This window comes from Geotrypetes seraphini, chromosome 8, assembly GCF_902459505.1.
Source record: "Geotrypetes seraphini chromosome 8, aGeoSer1.1, whole genome shotgun sequence".
Taxonomy (NCBI): Eukaryota; Metazoa; Chordata; class Amphibia; order Gymnophiona; family Dermophiidae; genus Geotrypetes; species Geotrypetes seraphini.
Window position 1 is genome coordinate 94,385,095 of NC_047091.1, and position 22,153 is coordinate 94,407,247.

General features: G+C 45.1%; 1 protein-coding gene across 3 annotated transcripts in view; it reads right to left on the reverse strand.

The window, feature by feature from the left end:
* Nucleotides 1–22,153, reverse strand: part of DOT1L (DOT1 like histone lysine methyltransferase) — a 604,393-nt gene that overhangs the window by 61,570 nt on the left and 520,670 nt on the right. For all 3 annotated transcript variants that reach the window (XM_033954025.1, XM_033954026.1, XM_033954024.1), the window contains exons 22-23: nt 8,121–8,267; nt 340–466 (exon numbers count right to left, since the gene is read on the reverse strand). In XM_033954025.1, the coding sequence (XP_033809916.1) occupies nt 340–466; nt 8,121–8,267 (274 nt within the window). The remainder of the gene's footprint in view (nt 1–339; nt 467–8,120; nt 8,268–22,153) is intronic.

Below are 22,153 nucleotides of genomic sequence, written 5' to 3' on the forward strand. Positions count from 1 at the left end.
GATGGCCTGTCAAGGGTGAAATGGCTAAGCTGCTCACCCACAGGCAATGTGTCAAAAGAGAAGGAAGAGCTCCAACCGACCAGGAAAGGCCAGACCCCCCCCCCCAAAAGAAACCAAAATGAAGGCGGGGGAGCAGCACACCAGATATGGGAACTTCTGCAAATACCCAGTAAGCTTAAAGGTTTAATAGGAGGACAGCACTAACAAACAGGATTAAACTAAGGTCTTCACCATTAAGTGTGACTGCATCTCCCTTGCTTGTCTCTGGAGAATGTAATCTCTTCTGGTGAAACCACCTTGTTGTTGGCAACCCTACAAAACGTGGAAGGCTATTATTACCTGAGGTAGCCAAGGACAGTGGCTTGTTTCCTGCAGCATTGCTTATACTGTTATTGGAAGTAGCACCAAATGGTTTGTCAAGGACAGATGACTCTCTGCTCTGATGAACTGGACTAGGTGTGCTTCTCTGAAGGAGGAAAAATAAGATTTTACTGAGAAATCTAATATGCATCTATGATTTGATAAATATTCAGTTTTTCAGGTTTGAGAAGGAAAATCAGTCTGAAAACTTCTTTAAGCGTTCTTTAAGGGTAAGCTCTTAGTACTTCTAAAAGGAAAATTTTTAGCATAGTAAAGATCTAGACATACTGGGCAAAAGGTTTATGAGACTTTCAATCACAATGTCAATCTATTATCACAGATGTTATAGTAATATTGTACTTCACTTACGTTTGAGCATAAAATAAATTAATTAAAAAAACAAAAACAAACCCTAGACTTCTTGTATAAGAGCCTGCTTTTTTTAACATTTCTATTAATTTTGAGAGAAGCTAATTTATCACAGGTTACTGAATCTCAGTGACAAGTTCTGGATAGGGAAATTCAAACAAGAGGAAGTACAAAATGCTATAGCTTCTCTTCAACCAGGAAAATCACTGGGTTTAGACAGCTGGACATTAAACATTTTACATAAAATTCTTTGGAATGTTAATTTTTTTTTCATTCTACTTTTTTTTGTGCATTTGATATTTGGTTATAGAATTACTGCATTTTTGTTTTGTTATTGGAGAGGAAAACAGTGACAGAGTTTAAAGAAGCTTGGGATGAGCATAGAGGATCGAATCACACTTCTGGCAGCAGCCACCGCCTTGTCACACTGTTTTTTCACCTTTAGATTTTCAGACACTACCACCCAAGGTCCTCTCCCATCCGTGCATATCAGCCTCTCACCTCCCAGCACATATGGTTCCATCCGATTAATCCTCAAATGCATTACTCTGCATTTCTTTGCATTGAATTTTAGTTTCTAAGAAATGTGGGAAAAACTTTGCGTATATTATACTGTGATGGTAATGTACTTCTCTCGGGAGCATTAAATTTTAGTTGCCAGATATTAGACCATTCCTCTAACTTTTGCAGATCCTTTTTCATGTTTTCCACTCCCTCCTTGGTGTTTACTCTGTTACAAATCTTGGTATCATCCACAAAAAGGCAAACCTTTCCTTCTATAACTTCTTTCAATGTCACTCACAAACATATTGAACAGGATCGGCCGCAGCACTGAACCTTGAGGGACTCTCTATTCCAGGGGTAGGGAACTCCGGTCCTCGAGAGCCATATTCCAGTTGGGTTTTCAGGATTTCCCCAATGTGCATAAGATCTATCTATTTGCATGCACTGCTTTCAATGCATATTCATTGGGGAAATCCTGAAAACCTGACTGGAATATGGCTCTCGAGGACCGGAGTTCCCTACCCCTGCTCTACTCACATTTGCGAATTTCAAGATACAATTAAAGGCATACTACTTCTCCTTGGCTTTCTTTTCTTAATTTTCTAGGTAACCTTTCTCTAAAGCTCTATCTTTGGCTTTATCTCAACTAATGTGGGCAGAACAAATTTTACTTTTTTTCCCTTACCATATTGTTCATTCCTTCCCTTTCCCTAACCTTTTTTGTTTTATTGTAACCTACCGACTCCCTCCTTTACTCATATTTCCTAGTTGGTTCGACTATTTAACTGTATTTTATGTTTTGGTTTTTTTTTTGTTCCCTACCCTATTTAATATTTATATTTACTTTATTTTAAACTTTTATTGTAAACCACTTAGATTTACCTTTGATTTTATATTTGCGGTAAACAGTATTAAATAAATTTAACTTGATATTCTAGCCTCCAAGTTTCTTTCATCTCCACAGAAGATTATTTTTCTTTATCTAGAAGAAGCACCCTCCTAGAGTGGAATGGCAAGTTTTAAAATATAGGAGGTCTGTAGGGGGCATGGGGTGTCTGATTTGAAGAGGTATTATGGTCATCTCAGGTTAAGCCTTTCATTGAATGGTTTGAACCTAAACTTAAAATGTGGGTAAGGGTAGAAAGGATATATATTAATCAACATCTCTGACCTAATTTGCTGTGGGCTTTGACTCCTCCAAGTCTTTCATGGGCACCATGAAGTATATGGAATATCTGCCCCAGCCCAACTCCCCTGACTTCACCTGTTGCACAATCTGTAGAGCTAAGAGCCATCTTATTATGGCTCTTTTTATTTTTTGCTTTCTCCAGGCATCCACCGGGAGAGTCCACAAATACATTTGGAAGAGGGGATGAGAATTACAGCTTGTAGCCTTCCTGAATGATGTTCAACACTCCCTGGTCTGAGCATATCGCAGTCCAGGCCTCTCAGTGGGCTGACAGCCGCGCTCCTATCTGGGGTACATTGACCTTCCTCCTGGCATCATTGGGACTTCTTGGGGGCCACTGCTGCATGCGAAGCGGAACCCAGAGAGCATCTGGCTCCCCTGAAACATTACTGGGAAACTGAAAATGCTCTCTATGTGGAATAGACCATCAATCTCTGGTGGAAATGTTGAGAGCCTCGAAAGGAGCCCTGACCGGTCCCACAAGGGTCCTGTGATTTACTGTTGAGGAGAGCTCTAGGCCACCACTCCATCACACAGATCATGAAATTGTCCAGGCCCTTCCCAAACAGAATCTGACCCTTAAAGGGTAGCTGACAGTGTGGCTTTAGATGAAGAGTCTCCAGCCCATTGCTAAATCCAGAGCAATCTGTGAGCCGAGATAAAAAAAGGCTGAGACCTTATTCATAACCTGAAAGATGTCAGAGAGTATCCATTACATAATCCACCCCCCAATAACAGAAACTAGGGATAGGCATTCTCCTCCTCCTCCTCCTTTGTGGGAGCCTGATTCAGGAGAGTACGGTAGGTGCAAGCCATGAAAGAGGCTACCACTGTCGCCTTCAGACCCAATGACAGTGCTTCAAACTGTCTTTTGAGTGCCAAGTTCATCCTGCGGCCTTGCGCATTCTTGAGAACCACCCTGCCCTCAATGGCCAAGAAAGTGCGGCGGGTGATTTGCAATACCAAGGAATCTACTTCAGGCAAAAACAAAAATTCCTCAGCCAGGAGGTACAATTTAGACATGAAACATCCCACTGCTTTGTCAGCATCATGGAGATAGTCGGATGAGAAGAGAAGCAGGTAGACTGAAGGCTTAGTGTTGCGCACGACATTCTCTGTACAGCAGCAGTCTGAGGAGAATTTAATTTTAGAATTTGCAAGGGAAGTTTAGGTTCTTACTTTGATAATCTTTCTAGATCATGGACAGGCATATGTGTTTTGAACCATTCACCTCTAATCACGAGTTGTGTAGAAGGCATCAGCTATATTTTTTGGCTCTGAGGGCTGTGCTGTTGCTCCTCAGTTCATACCAAAGTAGTTGACAACCACTATAAGAGGATAAATAAAGAGGATCACAGGAAACCCCCCCAACAAATCCAAGTCTGCACTGCTCTTAAACGAGTACAATTAAAGAAATCAGTGCCAATAGGAACATAACATAAAACAAAGTAGAACCGAGCAAGCCACCTACCTAAGTGCAACCAGCACTAATACTTGTGTAGTTATCAGTCTCCCCATTTGCCTTTTTGCAATAAAGAGTTAGCTCATCACTATTCAGACCTGTAGGATAAGAGAAAGTCAAGCATCTAAAAATACATACGTGTCTGAGATATTAAGCAGGCTAATTAAAATCTGACAGGGTGGGCCTTCAAGACTCATATGCCTTTCCTATTAGAAAGAAGATTATCAAGAACCTAATCTTTTCTTCTAGTGCAAAAGGCATACGAGTCAAACCAGTGGGACTTACATGTCCAAAGTACCTCTTCTTCCTGTCCAGCAATACCGCTCCTCTCCCTAGCAAGCAGCTCACTGCGTGCTTTTAACTTCCCCACACAGCTGCTGCTAGTGTTAGTTTAGCCGCAGTTTCATCAGGCAGCCTTAGGGCCTTTGCTAGGCTGGCCCGCCTCCAATGATGCAACTTCCTCTTTTGTTGGCGGTGGTCCAGTCTAGCAAAGGCCCCAAGGCTGCCTGATGGAACCGTGGCTAAACTAACGCTAGCGGCAGCTGCGTGGGGAAGTTAAAAGCATGCAGTAAGCTGCCGCTAGGAGAGGTACTGCTGAGCTAGTGATTCAATCAGGCAGCCTCGGGGCCTTTGCTAGTCCGGCTCGCCTCCAATGATGCAACGTCCTCTTTTGTTGGAGGCAGGCTGGCCTAGCAAAGGTCACACAGTGAACTGCTGCTGCTGTTCGGGGGAGGGGAGGGAGGCTGGTGAGAGAAGATGAGGAAGGGGGGAGATACATGACGGCAGGAGGGAGACACAGCATTGGCGCTGCATATATGTGATGGCAGAAGGAAGTTGGGAGACATACAGCACCAGCGCTGCGTACCCCTGTGTGAGGCAGATGCACTACGGGAGCCCCCGCCCCTTTGTGCACCTTCAGGAGTGCTGCCAGACCTCCCTTTGGAAGTTTGGCTGTCCTGAATGACTCTCCCCATCAAACTAACAAATTCCACAAAAATGCTGTACTAGGCAGTGTTGAGACTCCTGTACAGGACTCCAACTTACATCTCCTGGGCTACGCGCCCCTGCGTTTAGGATGACCCCCATTCTGGGGCTCTAAATGAATTTAGCCCCAACCGGCTTCTCGCCCATTCCTCAGCCCTAGAGTGCAAAGGGGAGAGTAAGCTGAATGCTCCCGCCCCTTCACATGCTACGTGGCACAAGGGCACTCTTCAGGCACCCATCCAGTGCAAACCTGGCATGAAGTAGGCTCAAAAGAACCTTTCAATCAACATACTGATTCATACACTCGTCATCTCAATCCTAGGACTATTGTAATGCCCTTTACCAAGGAATAACCCAGAAAGAAATCTGTCGCCTCCAACTAATACAAAACACTGCTGTTAAACTTCTCTAACAAGCAAAAAAATACGATCATGTTACTCCCCTGCTCTGCAAAGCTCATTGGCTGCCCATCACTTACCGTTTTACTTATAAAATATTACTTCTTGCTTTCAAAACAAAAAACACGCATCAACCAGCCTTCATTGATAAACTTTTAATTCCATATGCATCTAGTAATCAAAACCTGCTCACCATTCTTCCAATAAGAGAACTCTTACGACACTACATGCAAATCCATCTTCTCTGTCACAGCTTCCACACTGTGGAATGCTCTTCCTACTGATCTTCGTCTAGAAAACTCTTTAGATAAATTCAAATCCAAACTTAAAACGTTCCTTTTTAAAGACGCCTTTACCTTGTAAATACTAGTTCCTTTGAAATTCTATTGTCCTTTACAGAAATCTTAAGGCAACTAAAACGCTTTTGTAGAAGCGACCTCCCCAGCCTAACTGTACCTCCCTCTCCCATTTTCCTCTTTTATTTTTATTCTCATCTCGATGTATTTATTAATCTTTCGTTCCCATCCACTCCTAATGTATCATGTACGTTCATGTGTAAATGCTTCCCTTTTTTTTTTTTTTAAGTTTAGATAAGTTTTTATTCTTTTTTTAACTTTTACTACATATTGTACACTGTTTTTATTCTTTTTTTAACTTTTACTACATATTATTGTAAACTGTTTAGATACCAGTATGATAAACGGTATATCAAAAATAAAGAAACTTGAAGGCGATTTGGAGCTTCTGGAGAACTTAGAAAAAAATAAAATAAAATCGGGAAACCCAAGATGGCAGTGGTGGCAGCATTTTTGTACCAAAAATGGCTCCAAAACGCTGGTTTGCGAGTGTTTTGCAAGACAAGTAAAACATTTGCAAAATTGGTGCCTTGCAAACCGAGCTTGCCTTGATGTACGAGCGCCTCCCCCCGCGATCCGGCACCCCCTACGCTGCGATCCAGCACCCCCCCACGTCCGAACACTTCGCTTACCCTCCATCTGGAACCCGGCACCAACGCACAGGACATGCCAGTGCCCGAAGATCTGCAGTCCTTTTTTGCTGGGCCTTGAGCATCTGCGCATGCTCAAGGCCTTCGAGTTCCCTCCACTGTATGTATGTATGTATATATATATATATATATAGCGATTTTATAGGTGGGGGAACAGGCAGAAACTTTTAAAAATAAAATTTACAGCCCCCCAAAAAAATTTCCCTCAGAGTTTGTAATAGCATTACTCCCTGTGACCTGTGCTGTAGCCTGCCTCACCTCCAAAGGTTGCTAGCTCTGGAAGAAATCATTGCCTCAAAACTATATGCCTTTCCAGTGCTGAATCTTTGGGCTGCCAGTCTGACCAGTGTCTGACTGAGCTTTCAACCCCCGCTGACCTGCGGATGTGAAAAGGGGGAGGTGAAACAGCTAACACCCTGCAAGACCTTGCTAAGTCACCTTCGGATGCCTAACAGCCTGCACTCAAGCCCTTTTAAAAGCAGTAGGCGAGCAATGCTACAAGGGGAACATCCCCAATCTCCAAAAAGGCTTTTGCAGGGTGTCCAACAGGTACCACAAGGGATCGGCCTGTCAAGCTGCAGACAGTCTGCTTCTCCACTCAGGCAGAGCTTGACCCTCGACCAGGGAAGCTCTTAGCACTGAAAGAAATGAAAAATTCACAAAAATACAAAAAAAGAAATACGCAGAGCAGAGCAGAAAGACTCCTGGCTTGCATGCAGAAGGAAAAGAGACAGCAGAGCCCTCTGGTGAAGTAGGAGGGATTAAAAAACCAGAGTGGATTCCTTTTGCACAGCTCGCAAGCATTGGAATAGTATCCATCCATCCAGAATGATACACCTATTGCGCTAGAAAAACATACTTCTCAATTGAGTCCCAAAAGAAAATGTTTAAACCTACACAGAAACAAACCCACTGGAACCAACACAAAAGAAAACTGTTACCACACTATAGAATTATTTTATTTTTAGCCAATTACCAAACCACATAAAACGACATTAGCCTGTCTACCTATCCATGCTATCCAAGTACAGTCGACTCTGCTTAAGTGCAAGTCCTTCGGACTGGTTCGCCATGTGCACTTAAATGGAGTGTGCACTTAATCAGAGTACCATGTGAAGACAGTCGAGCACCGTCATTTTTCTCGCGATATCAGCAGCTTGGGGGCAGGATTCCATACTTGCATCGATCACTGCCATCACATATCTTAGGACGAGTGACCTATAATGACATTTAAAGTTTGCGATTATCCCTTGGATTTTGTTGCTTTCATATTCAACAGGCAGGCACCTTGAAGCCAACAGCTTTGCTATGTTTGAAAGCGGTGTATAGGTCTCTGGAGTACACCATTCTCATGGGGACAGGCCTTTCCAATTTATGTACAAGTATACTGTAATAACAACTCCTAAGTGGCGTTTGACATCAGCATGGTGGACATATTTAGCCAAAGACAATGATTTTTGTCCAAGCGACGCCATGGTGTGGTTCCGAAAGTTCGAACACATGGCCAGGCCTAGACTGCTGTTCTAAAACATATGGCTCATCTACGTGATTACTTTTAATTGGAGTGAATGTTACATGAAAGAATAGAGGTGGGACCTACGACATCAGTCCGCATAAGCGGATTGTGTGTTCATCAGAATTGCAAATACCTGGAGTTTACGTCCATTGACTTTAATGTAAAAAAAACGGGACCATGGTGGTCTGGTGCGGATAACCGAAGCATGCGCTTAACTGACGTGCACTTAGGTGGAGTCGACTACTTTAAACCATGACCTTCTTACTTCTGATTTCACCCCAAATGTTTTATTTTACAAATATCAAAGAATAAGTTGACAATGCCTTACTCACCACCTTCTCAACACGGCTAGGCAGAACCACGCTGGCCAGTGGGATACTAACAGGGAGTTTGTTAGGCTGCACGGTGCTGAGGGGAATACTGATAGGCAGGCTGGTGATTGTTTCAGGATTACCTGGAGAGGTTCTTTCGCGCAACACCTGTAACACATGAATCAACAGGGTCATGGAAAAATTAGATCTCACTTGCTAGTTTACTATCCTTTGGTCCCACCAGACCAGTCCTAAACCTGTGGAGAGAGAGAAACAAAATACAGACATTCTGGGTGATTTACCCTTTAAAGGCATTGTACAATCTTAGATACTTAGTATTTTAGCATTCAATACAATGGCCAAGTTGTGGCCCCCTTTTGCTTGAGTTGTCGCACTTAAAGTACTCTTATTGATATATTGATGAATGAAAGATTAGGTTCTTACCTGGATAATCTTCTTTCAGTTAATCTACTATGTATTCTGTAAGCAAGATGATTTTTCCTTTCTCACAAACTGGCTTTCAGACAGAAATACTTACAAATTTGAGCACCTCCCCTATAAAGGCAGAGCCCCAGTCCACAGATCAGTTGAGTCCTAAAGCAATCAAGCTTCACTGAAGCAAAAGACAAAGAGGAGAGGAACAGGAAAACTCCCTGCAAACAACAAACAATTCTGGTCTGCTCTGCAACTTAGATATCATAACAACTGAAAACAACCAGAGAAAAACAACCTGCTGTGTGCAACTAGCAATAACATTCAGTGAGCTAGAGGCTGAGGAATACACTTATGCATACCGGGGTTCTTGGCGAATAGCCATCTGGCTGACAGAAGAATTCCAGACCTGGAACAAAGAAATATTTTGAAGTTTGTGGCATCACTGTTGGTGATTGACTCAAGAGGTATGTTGATGTACCCAAGAATGAGCAGTCAGGAGTAGTAGCAGGTAAGGTTTGCTATTATTTCTAGCAATTTTGTAGTTGTGCTTGGTTAAGAGTTAGGGAAAAAGCCTCTATAATGGGGGATTCCCCCCCACACAACACTCCTCCAACAGCAGTACCAATTCTATTAAGTTAAGTGCAGTGGTTTCTTCCTCCCCCCCCACAACTCCCCTCGGAGCACTTTCAAATTGAGTTTAAATCCGGCACGCTGATGTCCTGCGCACAATTGTCAGCCCGGATTTATCTGTGTGTGATTGTCTCGCGCAGTTTTAACTATGAGTATCAGTAGGGTGGGGGTGGGGATATATTCTTTTGTTCTTGATGATATGATTAAGATTTTCAAGTGTTACATTGAAATTTAATGGATATATTATTGTATACTTGTTTATGATTTAAAATGAATAAAGAATTTATAAAAAAAAACAACAAAGTATGAACTGCGTGGCAATGACCATATCAGAAAAACCCTCTTCGGTGTCTACTCTGTTACAAATCTTGGTATCATCTGCAAAAAGGCACACTTTTCCTTCTAACCCTTCAGCAATGTCACTCACAAACATATTGAACAGGATCGGCCCTAGCACCGAACCCTGAGGGACTCCACTACTCACCTTTCCTTCCTCCGAGCGACTTCCATTAACCACCACCCTCTGGCGTCTGTCCGATAGCCAGTTTCTAACCCAGTTCACCACTTTGGGTCCTAACTTCAGCCCTTCAAGTTTGTTCAACAGCCTCCTATTGTGGTATGCGAGACAAGCCTGCTAAGATTGGGCCTAGTACAAACCCCATGCCTAGAGCAGGTAATCCCTATGCTGTTCAAGATAAAGAACATTTTGCCTTCTTGCCTGATATTCCCACTAAATCCAGCAGAGGGAGCTTAGGGGTTGAATTCCAGACTTCCCCTCCCCCTCACCTTCCCAAGGTTGATGACCGGAAATGCTTTGCACCTGGGAAGGTTGGGCGGGGCTGTAAGTTGCTTAACCTCAGAGCTGGGCAGTTGGAAAGGCAGAGGGAGAACTGGAGAGCAGGAGAAAGGTCACAGGAACAGCACTGGCAGTCTAGCTCAGGACTGAGAGCTCTGCAGGATCTTCAAAGCCCTGAATGCATGGAGATTACTGAAGCTGATACTGACCTGACTCCTGACATCTCTGCAATTCCTCAAGCCATGGAGTTGGGGCCGGAACCGTGCTCAGAGGTACCGCTGGAAATACAACCTATGGAAATATGTTACTCCATGCCAAGTAAGGAAACTACATATTGAAGATTTCCATTGCTAAGGAGTTTGCTGAACTGTTTTGTTTTTTTTCTTTTTTGGGTAAAGCTGTGCTTTGTTCTCCCTATTAAGTTGATGCAGGGAATCACAGAGTCTTGTGACTGAATGAACCTAAGTACATTTGTTGGTTATGCTTGTTCCTGTTCTGGAGAAAATAATCCTTTTTTTCCAGCCAGTGTGGTGGGGGATTTAGCCCCACGTTTTTGAGGTGGGATTGAGGGCTCGTTTGTGTAGCAAATTATTACAACACGTGGAGCACACCACCTGGCCAGCATTTCCATTTGCTGCAGGAGCACAGTGCTGTGTCACTGATCTCTGGACCAGTTTCTATTAAAAGGAAGAGACTGTTTATTTTAGTTAGTTTTATTTTTGGTAAGAACTTTAAAGCTGAGACTCATGAATACAGAGTCCTTCTCACTTTAACTGTGAGTTTGAACTTTAAATCAGATAATATTGAAATTGAGTTTTTGAAGACTGCATGATTTTTGTTTGGAATCCTGATGAAAAGTTTGTTTTTGTTTCTTGTTTACTGCTATGCAGCAGAATAAAGTCCATTCCTGATTTGCAAGAAAACTTACCTGACTTTTGGCAAAATCCTTGCTCTAAACCTTTTTCTTTCCTTGTGGAGCCTTCCGCGGCTCACAAGGATACAAATCTTGCTCCCGCAGTCCGGGAGCCATTGCCCTGAGAGTGCGGGTGACACTATGAGGAACCGTATCAAAGGCTTTGCTGAAATCTAAGTAAATTACATCTAGCATATGTCCTCGATCCAGCTCTCTGGTCACCCAATCAAAAAATTCAAACAGATTTGTTTGGCACGATTTACCTTTTGTAAAGCCATGTTGCCTCGGATCCTGTAACCCATTAGATTCAAGGAAGTACACTATCCTTTCTTTCAGCAACACTTCCATTATTTTTCCAACAACCGAAGTGAGGCTCACCGGCCTGTAGTTTCCCGCTTCATCCCTGTGACCACTTTTATGAATAGGGACCACATCCGCTCTCCTCCAATCCCCAGGAACCACTCCCGTCTCCAGAGATTTGTCGAACAAGTCTTTAGTAGGACTCTTCAGAACCTCTCTGAGCTCCCTTAGTATCCTGGGATGGAACCCATCTGGTCCCATCGCTTTGTCCACCTTCAGTTTTTCAAGTTGCTCATAAACACTCTCCTCTGTGAACGGCGCAGAATCTACTCCATTTTCTTGTGTATCTTTGCCAGACAATCTCGGTCCTTCTCCAGGATTTTCTTCTGTGAACACAGAACAGAAGTATTTGTTTAGTACATTTGCTTTTTCCTCATCACTCTCCACATATCGGTTCCCAGCATCTTTTAGTTTAGCAATTCCATTTTTCATCTTCCTCCTTTCACTAACATATCTGAAAAAATTTTTGTCTCCCTTTTTTTACATTTTTTAGCCATTTGTTCTTCCGCCTGTGCTTTCACCAGACGTATCTCTCTCTCGGCTTCTTTCAGTTTCACCCTGTAGTCCTTTCTGCACTCCTCTTCTTGGGTTTTTTAATATTTCACGAACGCCAACACTTTTGCCTTTATTTTCTTCGCCACTAGTTTGGAGAACCATATTGGCTTCCTTTCGCTCTTGTTTTTATTTATTTTCTTCACATAAAGGTCCGTAGCCATTTTTATTGCTCCTTTCAGCTTAGACCACTATCTTTCCACTTCTCTTATATCCTCCCATCCTAACAGCTCTTTCTTCAGGTACTCTCCCATTGCATTAAAGTCCGTATGTTTGAAATTTAGGACTTTAAGTATCGTGCGGCTGCTCTCCACTTTAGCCGTTATATCAAACCAAACCGTTTGATGATCGCTACTTCCCAGGTGAGCACCCACTCGAACATTAGAGATACTCTCTCCATTTGTGAGGACCAGATCCAATATCGCTTTTTCCCTCGTGGGTTCTGTCACCATTTGTCTGAGCAGAGCCTCCACAATTTCCCTACTTCTTTTCGATTCATCAGACGGAACACATTCCAGTCCACATCCGGCAGGTTGAAATTTCCCAACAGCAGCTACTCCTCTTTCCTTCCAAACTTTTGGATATCCACAATCAGATCCTTATCAATTTGCTGCGATTGAGTCCGAGATCTGTAGACTACACCCACGTAAATAGAAGTTCCATTTTCTCTTTTCAGAGCGATCCATATCGCTTCTTCCTCTCCCCAGGTCCCTTGCATTTCGCTTGGATATTGATCTTTACATAGCGAGCTACTCCTTCACCTTTTCGACCATCTTTGTCCTTCCTAAAAAGATTATATCCCGGTATGTTTGCATCCCATCCATCTGATTCACTGAACCACGTCTCTGTGATAGTGACAATATCTAGGTCTGCCTCTAACATCAGGGCTTGCAGATCATGAAATTTGTTGCTTAGACTGCGAGCATTTGTGGTCATCGCTTTACAGCTATTTTTCAGCGGTAATCTCCTTTTTCATATAGATTTTTGTTTCGTTTCACTTTCTGTTGCAATGCTAAGAAATGAGTTGCTGATACTGTTTATGTTGCAATCTTTACTACTATCACATCTTTTCTTTTGCCGGGGGTGGTCTCTACAATTGTCCTTCATACCTACACCACCCCCACCTTCTAGTTTAAATGCCTAGAAACATATTTTCTAAATTTCTCTGTAAGGTTTCTTTTTCCTGCTGTAGTAATATGTAGCCTATCAGTGCAATATAGCTTCTTGTCCTTCCATGTATTTCCCCATCCTCCTATGTACCTGAAGCCTTTTTGATGACACCAGGCTTTGAGCCATCTATTAAAGTCCTCTGTGTTTTCACTCTTTGCTCTCCCTTTCCATATGCAGGCAGTATTTCAGAAAAAGCTAAAGTCTTTACAAAAGATTTCAAGCCAAAGCTAAAGTCTTTACAAAAGATTTCAAGCCTTCACCAAGCTCTCGAAAAGCTTTCTGTGCTGCAAGTGTGGAGTTGATGGCCAGGTCATTTGTTCTCAGATGGATAAAAATATCAGTGTTAAAATCCTTAGTTTCTTCCTTAATTATAGTCTGTATTTGCCTGGAACTCTTGGTAGCTGAGGATCTTGGAAGACATTTCACTATTTTGGTCTCCTCGCCTTGTGTTCCAAGGTTAATGCCTCTGATGATGGAATCCCCCAACAGTAATAGTTTTCTGTTTTTGGCTTTTTTATTTGTGCTTAGGGTGCACTTGCTCTCTTGAGTTACCTTCACTGGTTCCAGTCCCAGTTCCAGTTTACATCAAGGTTAGAGACTCGGAGCCAGGCCAGCTGTCTCATGGCAATGGACATGGCTGATGTTCGAGATGCCACATTGAAAACATTGAATACAGAACGAGCCATGAAATTGTGTTACCTCCTGAAATTGTTTGAGACAGTAAGTCAGGATAAATTGTTCAAAGTCTGAAAGAGATTTAATGAGTTATTTTAAGTAGAAAGACATATGAAAAGTATAACTCAGTGCCCTACTAGTGGTCATGGAATTCTGGAAAAGAAGTCACCCAAACTTATTAAGAGTGCGGATTTCCCTGTATGGAGGAACATAGCATATACTCGAGTTCTAGAAAACTTCTTCAAGGTGGATTCCAGTAGTAGAGGACTGGTGCTGTAACTGCAGCCGGTCAAAACCCAGGCAGGATTGAACTCTATAAGAGCATCTATTCTCCTGGGTGCTGTTGGAAAAGTTAAAGGCGTCTCCCAGTTTTTAAGCATCATATCCATGAGGGGACTCATCAGAATCCAAGGCTCTTTCTATCTGTTTCTATACAGATCGTAACACCTTTTTGAAATTTGACAGCAGTCATCCAATGAAACTCAAAGAAAGCTTCCCATTCTCACAAAGGGTGGTCGACCGATGGAATGATCTTCCACTTCAGGTAGTTGATTGAGGCCAGTAACGTGACTGACTTTAAGATCAAATGGGATCAATACGTAGGCTCACTTCAAAGAAGAACTTAGAAGGGAGGGTTATTTGAGTGGGCAGACTTGTTGGGCCGTAGGCCCTCTTCTGCCGTCATATTCTATGTTTCTATGTTTAATTAGAAGAAATTGTTCATCTTCGAGGGACTACAAAATACAATCTAAAGCATTGCAAAATAAATTAGAATTGAGGGGTTATCCAAGAAAAGTTGTAAATAGAGCGCGAAGGCGTGCCAAGTTTCTAAATCGAGATCATCTACTACACCAACTAAAAGGTGTTACGGCTGAAGAAGAAAGAGACATTTGTTTTGCGATATTGTTCCAAAAGCACCATGGTAGTAGAAATCATCAAAAGAAATTGGGATATAGTGAATTTACACCCTATTTTTGAAAATAAGTTTGCAGATAGCATTTTCTAGAAATCAAAATGTCAAAGAAATTTTATGCCCAATATAACAACTGGGTGAAATTCAAACAAAATTTCTTTACTAACAAAAACAAAAAAGGAAACAAAAAACAAAATGAAAATGCCTTTAAACCTCGAAGGTGCTCAGAATCAATATATGGTAAGAAAGTGACCAAACCGGGGCAACAACCCCTGTAAGTGCTTTCAAAGAGTCTAACATTGCACCATCCTCAAATGGTAGAAAGGTATTTAAATTTTGATGGATATCTTTTTTTACTTTTTTTCTTCTTTTTTCTATTAAATGTCCATTTAAAGTGTCCAATGCTTAAATGAAAACTATGAACCTCAGAGTAGGCAAAACTTAACTGTGAGTCTTTAGGAAGCCAACTTGCTACAGCAAATACAGGTGGGTCAACAGGAAATGCAATTGGTGTAGAAGTGAAGATTCAGGAAGTTGTTGAACTTGATGTTCCATCCAGCATGGGGGTTCCCTGAAGAAGCCTTTCGGTGAAACACGTTAGGACCCACCTATATTTGGGGTTTAAAGGCATTTTCATTTTGTTTTTTGTTTCCTTTTTGTTAGTAAAGAAATTTTAAGTCCATCCTCTATACGTTCCAGAAAAGATACAACAGCAATACGTGACAGGGTGTTGGGTCATTACAAATGTGGTAGTTGTAACATCTGCAATATCACTCAAGAATTTACCATCCCACAAGATCACAAAAAATATGCCCTTAGACATTTCACCAATTGTAAAATGACTTATGTAATTTATCTCATCATTTGTCCATGCGACAAGTTTTATGTCGTATGACATGAGATTTGAGAACAAGAAAGCACAGTTACTTACCGTAACAGGTGTTATCCAGGGACAGCAGGCAGATATTCTTAACGCATGGGTGACGTCACCGACAGAGCCCCGGTACGGACACTTTTAACTAGAAAGTTCTAGTTGGCCACACCGCGCATGCGCGAGTGCCTTCCTGCCCGACGGAGGAGAGCGTGGTCCCCAGTTAAGATAAGCCAGCTAAGAAGCCAACCCGGGGAGGAGGGTGGGACGTAAGAATATCTGCCTGCTGTCCCTGGATAACACCTGTTACGGTAAGTAACTGTGCTTTATCCCAGGACAAGCAGGCAGCATATTCTTAACGCATGGGTGACCTCCAAGCTAACAGAGAGGGAGGAGGGATGGTTGGCCATTAGTAAAATAAATTTTGTAACACAGATTGGCCGAAGTGTCCATCCCGTCTGGAGAAGGCATCCAGACAGTAGTGAGTAGTGAACGTGTAAACTGAGGACCAAGTGGCAGCCTTGCAGATTTCCTCGATGGGCGTGGAACGGAGGAAAGCCACAGAAGCAGCCATAGCTCTGACCCTGTGGGCCGTGACAGCACCTTCCAGTGAGAGACCGGCCCGAGCATAACAGAACGCAATACAGGCAGCAAGCCAGTTGGAAAGCGTCCGTTTAGAGACAGGACGACCTAGACGGTTAGGATCGAAGGTCAGAAAGAGCTGAGAGGACGAGCGGTGAGCCCTGGTACGGTCAAGGTAGTATGCAAGGGCACGCTTACAATCCAGCGTGTGCAACGCCTGTTCCCCAGGATGAGAATGGGGTTTAGGGAAAAAGACAGGCAACACAATGGACTGGTTGAGGTGAAAAGCCGAGACCACCTTGGAAAGGAATTTAGGATGGGTACGCAGAACCACCTTGTCATGGTGAAAAACAGTGAACGGTGGATCGGCGACCAGTGCATGCATCTCACTAACCCTCCTGGCAGAGGTGATGGCAATGAGGAAAAGCACCTTCCATGTTAGAAGTTTGAGCGAAGTTGTGGCAAGAGGCTCAAAAGGGGGTTTCATGAGGGCTGATAAAACCACATTCAGGTCCCAGACGACAGGAGGAGGCTTCAGAGGTGGTTTGACATTGAAGAGGCCTCTCATGAACCGGGAAACCAGTGGATGAGCCGTGAGAGGTTTTCCGAGGATAGGCTCATGAAACGCAGTGATGGCACTGAGGTGGACTCTGATTGAGGTAGACTTGAGGCCAGCATCGGACAGAGAGAGCAAATAGTCCAGTACAGTTTCCACCGCTAATGAGGTGGGATCGTGATGATGCAGTAGACACCAAGAGGAGAACCTGGTCCACTTCTGATGGTAACATTGGAGGGTGGCCGGTTTCCTCGAGGCATCCAAAATGCGACGGACAGGCTGAGACAGATTCTCTGGAGAGGTCAGCCCGAGAGAAACCAAGCTGTCAGGTGGAGCGAAGACAGATTGGGATGCAGTAGAGACTGACGTTGCTGCGTAAGTAGGGTAGGAAACACAGGAAGAGGAATGGGCTCCCTGGAGCTGAGCTGAAGCAGGAGGGAGAACCAGTGTTGGCGAGGCCACCGAGGAGCGATGAGAATCATGGTGGCCCTGTCCCTGCTGAGTTTGGATAACGTCCGCAACATCAGAGGTAGTGGAGGAAAGGCATAGAGGAACCGATTCGTCCAGTCGAGTAGAATGCATCTGGGGTCAGACGATGAGGAGAGAAGAGTCTGGAACAGAACTGGGGCAGCTGATGGTTGTGAGGCGCTGCAAAGAGGTCCACCTGTGGAGTGCCCCAGCGAGCAAAGATGGAGTGGAGTGTTGAAGGGTCCAGAGTCCACTCGTGAGGTTGAAGGATGCGGCTGAGATTGTCGGCCAGGGAGTACTGTTCGCCCTGGATATAGACAGCCTTGAGGAAGAGATTGCGGGCCGTGGCCCAGGTCCAGATGCTGAGAGCCTCCTGACAAAGGAGGCGAGATCCGGTGCCACCTTGCTTGTTTATGTAGTACATGGCGACTTGATTGTCTGTGCACAGGAGAAGAACCTGAGGGCAGAGAAGGTGCTGGAAGGCCTTGAGAGCATAGAACATGGCTCTGAGTTCCAAATCTTGTGGCAGGAAATTGATGTGATGTTGACGCTCCTGAGGGGTCCAGATTCCCTGGGTGTGTAGATCTCCCAGGTGAGCTCCCCACGCATAGGGGGAGGCATCCGTGGTTATGATCATGGAGTGAGGGGGTAGATGAAAGAGTAGACCCCTGGAAAGATTTGAGGAGTTCAACCACCATTGAAGAGATTGCTGAAGAGACGATGTCACAGAGATGGGATGAGAAAGAAGATCCGTGGTCTGTGACCATTGGTTGGCAAGAGTCCATTGAGGTGTCCTGAGGTGGAGTCGCGCCAGAGGAAACACATGGACCGTCGAGGCCATGTGGCCTAGGAGGATCATCATCTGTCGGGCAGGAATGGAGTGATGAAGGAGCACCTGACGGCAGAGGTGGAGCAGGGTCCGTTGACGGTCGGAGGGGAGAAACGCCCTCATTAGTGTGGTGTCGAGAACTGCTCCAATGAACTGAAGTTGCTGTGTGGGAAGCAGATGCGACTTGGGGTAGTTGATCTCGAACCCCAGGAGATGGAGGAAAGAGATGGTGTGATGAGTGGCTTGTAGCACAAGTGGAGACTGTCACAAACCCTCTGCAGCGGCAGGCTGTCGTGTGACAAACACAAGGATTCTGGCGTGTCCCCTCTAACCAGGGGTACCTTCAGGACTTTTCAAGGTAGCACTAGGCAACTGCCCAGGCTTGGGAGAGACAAGGCAAGCAAAGGGCTTCAAAATATCACCAGTCAAACCAAGTTCTTAAGAAAGAATAGGATGTTTATTCTGACCCAGAGGTCAAAAAGATGCAGCATAAAACAAAAATCACTTTTGCATTTCATTCAAAAATAAAGTCAATTGTAAAATAAAGATATCACAAAACAGCAATCTCCTGTAGTTGGTTATTCCTGGAATCATGTGCTCTGACTCAGGATTGCTTTACACTGGTGTTCACTCATAATTCAAACTTTCTCTCAGCATTAATATCAAAGGCATGTAACAGCAGATTTCAGCAGCCAAATAAAGTTTGAAATAAACCTTTGCTGTAAATCCAAATTAAACCAAAACTCTTTAGGCAATATAGCTCTTGCAAACGGATCAGCTTTTCCCTCAGCTCCCTGTGCAGGCAAAACAAACAGCTGAGGGAGATAAGCTAATTAGCTCTTCAGGAACGGGAGCCACAGCAGGATTTCTAAAGTTCAAAACACAAACTTAAAATGTTCTATCTTGAGCTTCTTGTTTCCAAACTTGACTTTAAATCACTTCCATAGTTTAGGATTCAGGTAAGTGTTATTCTTAACCCAAAAATACTCATAAAGTCCAAACCTATCTCACATTCTTCAGGCTTGTTTGCACAGCAGAAAAACATAGGCAAAAGGGGAAAAAAACCCACAAACCACTAATGGTTTCCCAGTTACTCACTTTCTTCATTCAGTTTCCATACATTCTGTCTGGCTCTCTAGCATAGGGCCAGCTACTTGTACCTCCATGCTTTCCACACGGTCTGGAATCTGGAAGTTTGAAGTGGGAAGGATTTCTTCCAAATCCTGCATGGGCAAATCTGGCACGGTTGTCTCTCCTGCTCTGCTCCACAGCTCCTCACCTGCCTTAGGCTGTGGGAGTGACTCACCTTGGTCACTCGCTCCTCCTCCTCCTGCTTGTCTCAGCCTGCTTTTAAACAGCTCAGAGCCAATCCCCTTCAGCCTGTAGCGGGGGATGGGCTTTGGCTCTAAAGCAGCTTTTCTCTGCCTGGGTTTATCTAATGCAGCTATATCCCTTGTGGCTTCTCTAGCTGCCCTAAAGCCTGGAGGCTGCTGTTGCCAGTCTGCCTGCCTCTGCTCCAGATCACTACTGCTCTGATCATAGGGGCAAGGGAGGTCAGCCTCTAGTTGAGCGCCAGAATCAATCTGATCAGCTCTTCTGCACCCGATCCTATTAGGGACCGAACTAGTGCTGGTGCTGGGTTTGTCACAAGACGTAGGTGCTTTCACCAACCAATCGTCCAAGTAGGGGAATACCTGGAGGTTGTGAGACCTGAGGAAGGCCGCCACCACAATAAGGCACTTGGTGAACACCCTGGGCGATGAAGCGAGGCCAAAAGGTAGCACTTTGTACTGATAGTGACGGTGCTGTATCTGAAACCGTAGGTAGCGACGTGAAGTCGGATTGATTGGGATGTGAGTGTAGGCCTCTTTGAGGTCCAGGGAACATAGCCAGTCGTGTTGAGAGAGAAGAGGGTAAAGCGTGGCAAGGGAGAGCATTCTGAACTTCTCCTTGACCAGACACTTGTTGAGGTCCCTGAGATCGAGGATGGGACGAAGGTCTCCTGTCTTCTTGGGAACCAGGAAGTAGCGGGAGTAGAATCCCTGACCCCTTTGGTCCGGAGGCACCTCTTCGATGGCATTGAGAAGAAGGAGGGATTGGATCTCCCCCAGGAGGAGGGGGGTTTGGGAGGAGTGAGAAGCAGACTCTACGGGAGGATTGTCTGGTGGAAGAGTCTGGAAGTTGAGAGAGTAGCCGTGGCGAATGATGTTGAGGACCCATTGGTCTGATGTGATGACCTCCCAACGGCTGAGGAAGATTTGGAGGCGACCTCCGATAGGCTGAGGAAGAGGCAACGATGATGGGAGACTGGCTATGCCTGGAGGAAAAAGTCAAAAGGGCTGGGATGGTTTTGACGGAGGGAGAGGCTTGGCAGGTTGGTGAGACTGTGAGCGAGCCTGAGATTGATGCTGTTGACGAGGTCGGCGAGGCTGCTGTTGAGGCGGGTTGAGAGGTCTGGCCGAGAACCTGAGCTGGTAGGAAGACTGCTGTCTGTAGGTGCGAGCAGGTGGAGTCTTCTTTTTAGGTTTAATCAGAGTGTCCCACCTGGTCTCATGTGCTGAGAGTTTCTGGGTTGTTGAGTCCAGGGACTCTCCGAAGAGTTCATCACCCAGACAAGGTGCGTTAGCCAGGCGGTCCTGGTGGTTAATGTCCAGGTCAGAGACTCTCAGCCATGCCAAACGTCGCATGGCCAACGCCATGGCAGATGCGCGAGAGGTGAGCTCAAATGAGTCGTAGATGGAGCGAACCATGAATTTCCTGAGATGGAGGAGGCTGGAAATATGTTGCTGGAAAAGAGGGACCTTACGTTCAGGAAGGTATTTCTGTAAGGAGGAGAGCTGTTGCACCAGATGCTTCATGTAGAAGGAGAAGTGGAAGGTGTAGTTGTTGGCTCTATTGGCTAACATGGCATTTTGGAAAAGGCGCTTACCAAATTTATCCATGGTTTTTCCCTCTCTGCCAGGAGGGGTGGAGGCATATACACTGGAACCCTGAGATTTTTTCAAAGTAGATTCCACCAGGAGGGACTCGTGGGGCAATTGAGGCTTATCAAATTCTGGGATTGGAATAACCCGGTACAAGCTATCCAATTTACGAGGGGCTCCAGGAACCGTGAGGGGAGCTTCCCAGTTTTTATAGAAAGTTTCCCGTAAGATGTCGTGGACGGGCAACTTCAGAAATTCTTTGGGAGGTTGCTCAAAGTCTAGGGCATCGAGGAAAGCCTGAGACTTTTTAGAGTCGGACTCTAAGGGAATGGAAAGAGCTGCTGACATCACCCTAAGGAATTTGGAGAAAGAGGATTGCTCAGGTTTGGAGACGGTGTCGGTCATGGAAAGTTCTTCGTCAGTTGACGAAGCGTCCTCCTCGGTACTGTGAGGGGAGTCTTCCCACAAATCTGGGTCCCTAACGTCGGGGTGCGTACGTTTGGACATCGGTGTGGAGGGCTCGGCATGGCGGGTCTTTGAAAGAGATTTGCCTGAGCGCACCGAGGCGGTACCGGGTGAGGAAGACCGATGTCGTTCCTGGGACCGGACAGGGTCGGCAGCATCACGGGTATGTACTGTAGGTGTTTCTGCCAAGAGCACCAGCATGGAAGTATTAATCGGTACCGAGGGGGTCGACACCGATGGGACAGTGTGAGGCTCGGACCGGTCCCGTACCGGAAGGTGCGGTGCCAGCAATGCCGGCAACAGTTGTTGGAGCTGTTGTTGCAGCTGCTCCTGTAACTGTTTGGAGTATGGCCGCGATGTGGTCGTCCAAGGGAGGCACCGGTACCGCTTTTTTCTTCTTCGGTACCATAAGTGCCGCTCTACGCTCCGGCGATGAGGAGGCCGATGATGAGGCACTCACCGAGATAGGAGCGGAGCGTTTGCGGGGCCGGTGTCGCAACCGTGGCAGGAGGGCGCTCAAGGGAAGTGGGAGGCTTCTTAGCCGGCTTACCTGGGCCCAACGACCCCGAGGAAGGGTCCGGTGGTGTCGATGTCGTCGGTGCCGGTACCAAACAAAATATGTTGCTGGATCTGCCGATTTTTCAAAGTACGCTTTTTAAGCGTAGCACAGCGGGTGCAGGTGTCAGCCCGATGCTCTGGACCCAAGCACTGGAGGCACCAATTGTGTGGGTCGGTGAGGGAGATCGGGCGTGCACACCGCTGGCACTTCTTAAAACCCGGTTGAGGGGGCATGAATGGAAACACGGCCTCCGCAAAATTGAACCCGGAGGCCTGTATGGTGGCAACAGGCCCCGCCGGGGCCGGCCTGAAAAAATAAGGAAAACTCGACGAGTTTTTTTTTTTTTTTTTGAAAAC